This window comes from Haemaphysalis longicornis, unplaced genomic scaffold, assembly GCF_048455015.1.
Source record: "Haemaphysalis longicornis isolate Haplotype H1 unplaced genomic scaffold, Haemaphysalis longicornis Haplotype H1 scaffold_2, whole genome shotgun sequence".
Lineage (NCBI taxonomy): Eukaryota > Metazoa > Arthropoda > Arachnida > Ixodida > Ixodidae > Haemaphysalis > Haemaphysalis longicornis.
The window spans coordinates 148,692,085-148,701,660 of record NW_027526295.1 but is presented as its reverse complement, the minus strand read 5'-3'; the positions used below and the strand labels follow the sequence as shown (position 1 = coordinate 148,701,660).

The window sequence follows — 9,576 nt, the reverse complement described above, 5'->3', positions numbered from 1 at the left end:
AACACGTCCGTCTTCAATGGATCTTCAGTGCATGCTGGATTGAGCATGTCCCTACGAACAGGTTATCGACGGCCTACACTTGAGAGACGGTTCGCCGCAGGAGGCGGCCCTCATTACGAGTGAGTCACCCTCACACCCCGCGAGATCGCGGGCTCCACTGTCCGGAGCATCCGATATCTTTGCGCATGTTCCAGGAGTGCACTTACACTCGTATCCTCAATGGGGACAAATCCTTGTATCGTCAAAGGGGGCGTGTGTATGTGGGAATAGAGTTACGCTTTAGAAATGAGCAGTGATTGATGGTGGGCTGTGAGCCCGCCCTTATTGAAATGCAGAAACGGCTGTATGCTACAGACGGATCGGAGAAAGGCAACGTAGAACGATTGACACCCTTAAGGGTGCAAGTTCCTGTACATAAATAGCACGTTTACACGCTATCAAAATATAAAAGCAAAGGAAAACTCCCTTTAGAGGGTATTATCGTTTGTAACACCCTTACAACCTCATAAACGCAGGAAAGCCTGTTTAAAGTACGTTTCCTCGTTAATTTGATTATTTGAAATGTCCTTTTCTGTTGTTCAACATTACTTAGGGATTTTATAGTTGAACAAAAAGGGTATAAATCATTTTTACAGTGTGTTGACAGGGGAGATTGACCATACGTTCTTAATCGCAGCGCCATCTATACTGAAGGACTTCATGGTTTGCACAGTCAACGGCGAAGGACCCTCGCTTGAGAATCTCTTAGTCGGTGGAAATCTGTGCGACATCATTTTCCTCGATTCTATTCACAAAAAGATTGACAAGGAAGTGGAAGCAACCTTCCAAAACAACGTACAAACATTCCTAAAGTGGCCAACAGTCTACCCCCACCACCAGTTTGGTTTCTCCTACTCTGTGGAGTGAGTATCTTGATCTTGAATGACATTGCTGTGTTTTGTTAGTGTCTTCAAGGAGGTGCTGCTGGAAACGTGCACCTTTGAACGCAAGAAAATGTCATTGGTGATGTGTGGCGCGTAGCCAAGGTACACTGCAGGTAGAAAACCAAGGTGGCTCCATTACAAGGAGGGCGTATTGCAGTGTTGTACAGTTGTCAGTGTCCCCCTCCGCCCAGGAAGTTTGGAAAATTTATCGACTGATTCAGGGGCGGCCTCAGATGTAAATTAAAAATTAGGAATGAAACACCGCAAAGCTTTATTGCGTGACCGATACAGGGGCCATATCGATTCGTCAGCAGAGCGAGAGAAGAGAGCATGGGAGAGTACGGGGCTTAGGCGGCGCTGCCTTCGTACCGTTCCCGGCGTTGCTGGGGAAACGTCAAGTTGGAGCGCGGCTCGCCAAAAGCCCCTGCCAACGCGCCTGTGGCACGCTGTCTCGGCGAGTCACGTAACCCCCGTCACCGCTTGTAGGGGTTGTAAAATGGAGTGTGCACTGCAAGATGATTTGCACCCTTAACGGTGTAAATCACTGTCTATAACTAACACCCTGACACCCTAGTCAAAAAACAAAACACCCAAAAGGTGTTTTGTCGTTTACAGTACCCTCATACCCTAATAAAAACGCAAGAATATACCGTTTTAAAAGGCGTTTTGTCGTTGATTACCCCTTTCAAGGGGCATTTTTCTTTGTTTTCGATAGGGTGTAAGGGTTGTAGTTATAGACAAAAATGGTATAAATCATTATACAGTGCAGCGCCTTTCCGGCTATACAGAAATGAATGGGAATGACGGTGGTGAGAGGCCGATAATCGCGCACAACAAAAGGCGCGACGGGCAGCGACTGGGGCGGCGAAAGCAGCAAACGTGACCACGGAGATGGTTAGAGTGCAGTACATGCTAGGCCTCGGTTGCGAGGGACGTGAGAAACGCCTCCTTTCGGGCGTGTGAAGCCAGAGCAAGGCGTTCGCACTGGGCCGAGCTTCGTACATAATACGATTGATCTTGGGGTACTTTTTCATTTATCTACCACATTGCCAGGGACTCTTTTCTGTTTTTCAGTTGGTACGCTCATTCCCCTGGCCACGTGCTCAGGGCCTCTCGGTTTTAAAGTTCTCGTTCAAAGGTCTTCGCAGAGAGAGAGAGAAAGAGCAACTATATTTAGTCGCCTGCAGAGCGGTTTCGGACGACCTTCTCACAAGAGCCATATTATCTAGAAGGTCCCTAAAATTTGAGTTGCGTAAGACAGGATTTGTATTGCGATTTACGGAACTTCGCAAAATTTACGCCCCTCTCCTGCACTATCCAGGCAAAAGAGATGCCAGCGTACACTGTTGTCGTGTATAATGTTTATGATAGGACGTTTGTGGTTGAAGTAGTTGTTTCGGTGTAGGAAAAGTGTTCAAAAACCCACTATACAATGATTTATCGGTGCCGTAGATATCCTGGCGGCAGGCGTGATGTTATGTTTGCGCATCTATTGAACAGTCGTAACGTGGCGGCATTCCCAATAGTTGCATGCGTACCCGTTTGTGAAAAAGACTATTTTTGGTGAGATGAAATGCGGAAAAACGATCGGACGCCATGCAAGAAGACACCATACCATGAGACGTGCATGCGCTGCGTGTCTTTCTTCTTGTCTTTTTTATCTGGATGTGAATTCAAGAACATGGAAGTGAGCTTCCTCAAGCAGCATCAGCGTTGACGAGTCAGTTTACCTGTTGAGGGTAATATACCTCTAGCGAAGCACAAGCCGGAAGAAAAAAAGCCCTGAAGAAACACGGCAGAGCATTCCAAGCATTTTTTTCGCGTAATAGCTATTGGCCGTACAAAGAGGTAACAATGAATTTCATGCTTTATTCGGACGATTAAACTGGCTAGAACTTACATCCGGCATTCGGGGAATTAATCACATTATAATTGCACCCGCTGCTGCGAAAGGTTTCGGTAGTGTGCAGAGATTTTTGCCAAGGATGCACGGAGGCCTTGTTTTGCCAATGCATAAATGTGGGCGAAGATGTTCCTGGAGCATTAAAACATTCGTCTCTAGCGCGTTGCTTTAATATGTTTCACTGCTACAGTTTAGTACGCGATATTGTGTTCAAATAGTGGTACTACATCGTTGAAGAAATATGATAACCGATAACCGATAATCACACACACACACACACACACACACACACACACACACACACACACACACACACACACATATATATATATATATATATATATATATATATATATATATATATATAGAAATAAGGGTTGGCAGTCAAGAAAACCTCCCCTTCACCCCGAGAAGTCAGAGTGGCGCTGGCTACCACCCCCAAGCACAGGAAAAAATTACATTGACATAAATACCCCAGAAAGCGGGGGAGAAAATCGCCCCGCCGGTAGCGTAGTGGTTATCGCACCAGACCGGTATTCTGGAGGTCGTGGGTTCGGATCCCACCTGGCGGGCATTTTTTCTTCGCTTTCTTTCTTTCTTTCCAAATTCTTTATCTGTTTCCATGACCTACCACAACCTCCCCTTTGCTTTCCGAGGTTTTCTTGACTGCCAACCCTTATTTCTGTGTTATTTCTACGAGCCCCTCATTTCCTATTCTGATTCGCTACATGCATAGCGAGGGCCTCTGTTCTGGCAGTCTTGGTGCCATAGGGAGCTTAAGAGGGTTCAACGCTGGTTGACCACTCTCGACATGTCGTAGACACTCGAGTCACGGCACGGGGATTAAAAAGAAGGTCCCCTTCACCCCGAGAAGTCAGAGTGGCGCTGGCTACCACCCCCAAGCACAGGAAAAAATTACATTGACATAAATACCCCAGAAAGCGGGGGAGAAAATCGCCCCGCCGGTAGCGTAGTGGTTATCGCACCAGACCGGTATTCTGGAGGTCGTGGGTTCGGATCCCACCTGGCGGGCATTTTTTCTTCGCTTTCTTTCTTTCTTTCCAAATTCTTTATCTGTTTCCATGACCTACCACAACCTCCCCTTTGCTTTCCGAGGTTTTCCTGACTGCCAACCCTTATTTCTGTGTTATTTCTACGAGCCCTTCATTTCCTATTCTGATTCGCTATATATATATATATATATATATATATATATATATATATATATATATATATATATATATATATATATATATATATATATATATATATATATATATATATACATATATATATATATACATATATATATATATATATATAATTAGGGTTTGTTGAAATGCAGACAGAAAATAAGGGTAGGCAGTCAAGAAAGCAAAGGAAACCAAAGAGGAAAATGTGGTGGTAAGATATATTTTTTGAAACAAAGATAGAATTTAAAAAAATGGCCGCCGGGTGGGATCCGAGCCCAAGATCCTCCAGAATACGCGTCTGGTGCGATGACCACTACGCTAGCAGCGGGCTATTTTCCACTCCACTTTCTTGGGTATTTGTCTCAAGATAATTTTTTTCTGTGCTTGGGGGTGGTAGACAGCGCCACTCCGACTGCTCGGGGTGTAGGGGACCTTCTTTTTAATCCCCGGGCCATGAATCGAGCGTCTACGATATGTCGGGAGTGGTCCAAAAGCGTTCAACCCTATTATGCTACCTATGGCACCAAGACTGCAGAACAAAGACCCTCGCTATGCATATAGCGAATTAGAATGGGAAATGAGGGGCTCGTTGAAATGAAGTAAGGGTAGGCAGTCAAGAAAGAAAAGGAAACAAAAAGGGGAAAATGTGGTAGGTCAGATATATCTTTTTGAAAGAAAGAAAGCGGAGAAAAAAATGCCTGGTGGGTGAGATGAGAACCCACGACCTCCAGAATACGCCTCTGGTGCGATGACCACTACGCCGGTAGCGTAGTGGTCACATTCCTTGGTATTTATCTCAAGTTAATTTTTCTCCTGTGCTTGGGGTGGTAGCAGCACCACTCTGACTGCTCGGGTTCAAGGGGACGTATACTTATCTATATATATATATAAAAACGGGAAACATGTCAGTCGACTTCTATCACTACATATATATATATATATATATATATATATATATATATATAGTAAGGAAATGAGGGGCTCGTTGAGGAAATACAGAAAGATAGGGCAGCAGTCTACAACGCCAAAGGAGGCATAGGGGTGTGGTTAGGCTCTTTTCTTTTTCAGTACGGTTAATGAAGTAGACATTTTTTTTAATATACAGAAGAAAGAAAGAAAGAAAAACGCGCCCAGAGTGGGGACCGAACCCACGCCTTTCGATTACATGTCGAATGCCTTACCAATTCGGCTATCTGGGCGACTGTGTTCTCCTTCACTTTCTGGGCTATTTATATTTACTAGAAGTGTATCTGACGCTTGAGGGTGGTAGCCAGCGCCACTCTGACTACACGGGGAGAAGGGGACCTTCTTTTCAACCCCCGGGGCGTGACTCGAGCGTCTACAGCCTGTCATGAGCGGGTTACTGGCGGGAAGCCCTCTTATGCTACCTAGGCATCAAGGCTGCCAGAGCCGAGACCCTCGCTAGGCTTTCGCAGAATAATATAGTAAGGAAATGAGGGGCTCGTTGAGGAAATACAGAAAGATAGGGCAGCAGTCTACAACGCCAAAGGAGGCATAGGGGTGTGATTAGGCTCTTTTCTTTTTCAGTACGGTTAATGAAGTAGACATTTTTTTTAATATACAGAAGAAAGAAAGAAAGAAAAACACGCGCCCAGAGTGGGGACCGAACCCACGCCTTTCGATTACATGTCGAATGCCTTACCAATTCGGCTATCTGGGCGACTGTGTTCTCTTTCACTTTCTGGGCTATTTATATTTACTAGAAGTGTATCTGACGCTTGAGGGTGGTAGCCAGCGCCACTCTGACTACACGGGGAGAAGGGGACCTTCTTTTCAACCCCCGGGGCGTGACTCGAGCGTCTACAGCCTGTCATGAGCGGGTTACTGGCGGGAAGCCCTCTTATGCTACCTAGGCATCAAGGCTGCCAGAGCCGAGACCCTCGCTAGGCTTTCGCAGAATAATATAGTAAGGAAATGAGGGGCTCGTTGAGGAAATACAGAAAGATAGGGCAGCAGTCTACAACGCCAAAGGAGGCATAGGGGTGTGGTTAGGCTCTTTTCTTTTTCAGTACGGTTAATGAAGTAGACATTTTTTTTAATATACAGAAGAAAGAAAGAAAGAAAAACACGCGCCCAGAGTGGGGACCGAACCCACGCCTTTCGATTACATGTCGAATGCCTTACCAATTTGGCTATCTGGGCGACTGTGTTCTCCTTCACTTTCTGGGCTATTTATATTTACTAGAAGTGTATCTGACGCTTGAGGGTGGTAGCCAGCGCCACTCTGACTACACGGGGAGAAGGGGACCTTCTTTTCAACCCCCGGGGCGTGACTCGAGCGTCTACAGCCTGTCATGAGCGGGTTACTGGCGGGAAGCCCTCTTATGCTACCTAGGCATCAAGGCTGCCAGAACCGAGACCCTCGCTAGGCTTTCGCAGAATAATATAGTAAGGAAATGAGGGCTATCTGGGCGACTGTGTTCGGCTATCTGGGCGACACAGTCGCCCAGATAGCCGAATTGGTAAGGCATTCGAGATCTAATCGAAAGGCGTGGGTTCGGTCCCCACTCTGGGCGCGTGTTTTTCTTTCTTCCTTCCTTATATTAAAAAAAAATCTTAACTTCATTAACCGCAGTAAAAAAAATAGAGCCTAACAACACCCCTATGCCTCCTTTGGCGTCGTAGACTGCCGACCTATGTTTCTGTATTTCCTCAACGAGCCCCTCATTTCCTTACTATATTATTCTGCGAAAGCCTAGCGAGGGTCTCGGTTCTGGCAGCCTTGATGCCTAGGTAGCATAAGAGGGCTTCCCGCCAGTTACCCACTCATGACAGCCTGTAGACGTTTGAGTCACGCCCCGGGGGTTGAAAAGAAGTTCCCCTTCTCCCCGTGTAGTCAGAGTGGCGCTGGCTACCACCCTCAAGCGTCAGATACACTTCTAGTAAATATAAATAGCCCAGAAAGTGAAGGAGAACACAGTCGCCCAGATAGCCGAATTGGTAAGGCATTCGAGATCTAATCGAAAGGCGTGGGTTCGGTCCCCACTCTGGGCGCGTGTTTTTCTTTCTTTCTTCCTTCCTTATATTAAAAAAAATCTTAACTTCATTAACCGCAGTAAAAAAAATAGAGCCTAACAACACCCCTATGCCTCCTTTGGCGTCGTAGACTGCCGACCTATGTTTCTGTATTTCCTCAACGAGCCCCTCATTTCCTTACTATATATATATATATATATATATATATATATATATATATATATATATATATTGATTGCGAGAAGGGCTGTCTTTGGTTGCCGTAGCAAATAGTAAAAAATGGGTATAGCTTCTAACAAAACTGTTTATTGGTCGACGTTTCGATCGGATGCCGATCTTTCTCAAGACAACATTTCGTATTTCTGTGCACGTATTTATAAGCTCGTCGTCCAACGACGCCGAAAAAAGAGAGAGGGGGGATTTGGGGAGAGAGGTAGCAACAAACACGCTCTCGGCGAGGTGAGGTGAAGGTTTGCAAAAAAGAGAGAGAGAAAAAAAAGACACGAAAGAAAACGCAAAACACAAACAAACCTAAACATGCAGAAAAGAGAGAGGAGTACACAACTCTTTCAAAAAACATGTCCTCCATCGTTCGTCAGCTTGTAGAACGAGTGACAGGTAGCGCCCGCTTCAGAGGGGGGCTGCTCTGCTTAAGAAACGAAAGCGCAAAGCAGTAACAGGGACGCTCTCACACCATCACTGGGAGGCACAGAATTCTAATGGTCACTGACCTTACGGGAAGAGTTTACAGGAAGCGGTCGCAGCCGCACGCATATCTCAGTGACGCCAACCCTACAAAACAAACAGGCAGGCTCGTTAAGAGTGTAGGTACGATCTCCGCACTGTGGCTCAAAGCATGCACGATTCTGCCTACCGGCAGGACGGGCGAGCGCCATTCATCATTCTTAGCTTTATTCTTCTGCCCTGCCCGGGCAGCCGACAGGGTCGTCCCTGACCATGAACCAGGGAGAATGGGCTTAACTAATCCCCTAACCGCACGCGGGAGTCGCGCGGGTCCTTTGTTGGAGTAAACGGTGGCGGGCGCCTCGATGTTGTTTGTGGCATATGCCGCCTGTGAGGACACCCCAGGAAGGGAATAAATAAAACAAGAATAGCTTGTTTACTTGTTTAAACAACACAGAAACTTACAATTTAGATAGGGGATTATTCTGCAGCCAGATTATTGACAGCATGTATAGACGACATAATGCCCGGGCTAACATTCATTCCTGCCTTTACTGTGTTGAATTTGTAAATAATGTAAGATTCACGTTGTTCGCGTTCTCTTGTAGTAGAAAATCCACTTTGTAAAAGTGTGACCCTGATGGAGTCGAACGGGTGGTTTTCGGAGTTAATATGTCGTGATAAGGGTAGATCCGGGAGTGAACGAACATGTGCGCGATGGTTGTTGAAGCGCATGCGGAATGCCGTGTCCGTCTGGTCAATGTATTGGATGCCACAAACACCGCACTCCAGGAGGTACACCACATTAGAAGAGTCGCAGTCGAGTGTCGCGTGAATTAGATGCTTGAAATTTGAGTTGGTGCTTTCTGCCACCGTGGTTGTCTGCATGTGTTTACATACGCGGCACCGTGCCTTTCCGCATGGTCGACACCCACCCTTGGGTGCCCTCTCAGTTTTGGCGTGTACAAAGTAATCTTTAATATTTTTGGGGCGCCTGTATACGACCCTAGGAGGGGTGGGGAAGATTTTCGAAAGCCGTTCACTCTGTTGAAGCATGTTGAAGTGCTTTTTCAAGATTTTGTTTATGTTTGGGGAGTTGCCCCCGAACGTCAAAACTAGGTTGCCTCTCCCCTTCTGGTTTAGTTCCTTTTCATGGTGCAGCAACTCTTGGCGATCAAGGTTGACCGCTTTGCAAATAGCGTCGTTGACTATGGGTGGTGGGTATTGTTGCTTCGCGAGTACATTGCGCAAGTTTTCTGCGTTTGCCTCGAAGTCCTCGGTGCGGGAACAAATTCTCCTAAATCGGTGGGCCTGCGAGTATGGGATACTCGTTTTGCAGTGGCGCGGATGACAACTGTCGAAGTGCAGATACTGCTGCCTATCGGTAGGTTTTTTGTACACGGTAGTGATCAGTTCTCCTTTGTCTGTATTTATATGCACGTCAAGGAAATTGATTTCCGTGGTTGAATAGGTATAAGTGAATGCGATGCTTGGATGGGCCTTGTTGAAACACTCGATGAAGTCGATTAAGTCATCCTCCGTACCGGTCCAAATAAGGAATACATCGTCCAGAAAGCGTTTGTAAAAGAATGGCTTAATTTCACGGGTTGATAGAAATTTTGTTTCGAGATCGTTCATGAATATATTAGCGTAGTTGGGTGCCATTCGAGTACCCATCGCAGCGCCGTTTATTTGTAGGTAATACTGATTGTGGAATTCAAAGCTATTTAATTCCAGCACTAGCTTGGTCAAAGTTTCAATGACTTGTGGGCTTGGCGACTCATGGTCCCGATGTATGCTATAGGATTCAACCAGGGCTTCAATCCCATCTCTGTGAGGTATATTTGTGTACAGAGAAGTTACATCTAGAGTTACA

At 46.0% G+C, this 9,576-nt stretch overlaps 1 protein-coding gene across 1 annotated transcript in view; it reads left to right on the top strand.

Moving 5' to 3' along the window:
- The first annotated feature begins 690 nt into the window (after positions 1–690).
- LOC144167436 (uncharacterized) overlaps positions 691–9,576 on the top strand; it is a 33,717-nt gene continuing 24,831 nt past the window's right edge. The window contains exon 1 of the mRNA XM_077696699.1: positions 691–902. Within this exon, the coding sequence (XP_077552825.1) occupies positions 700–902 (203 nt within the window). The 5' untranslated portion in view covers positions 691–699. The remainder of the gene's footprint in view (positions 903–9,576) is intronic.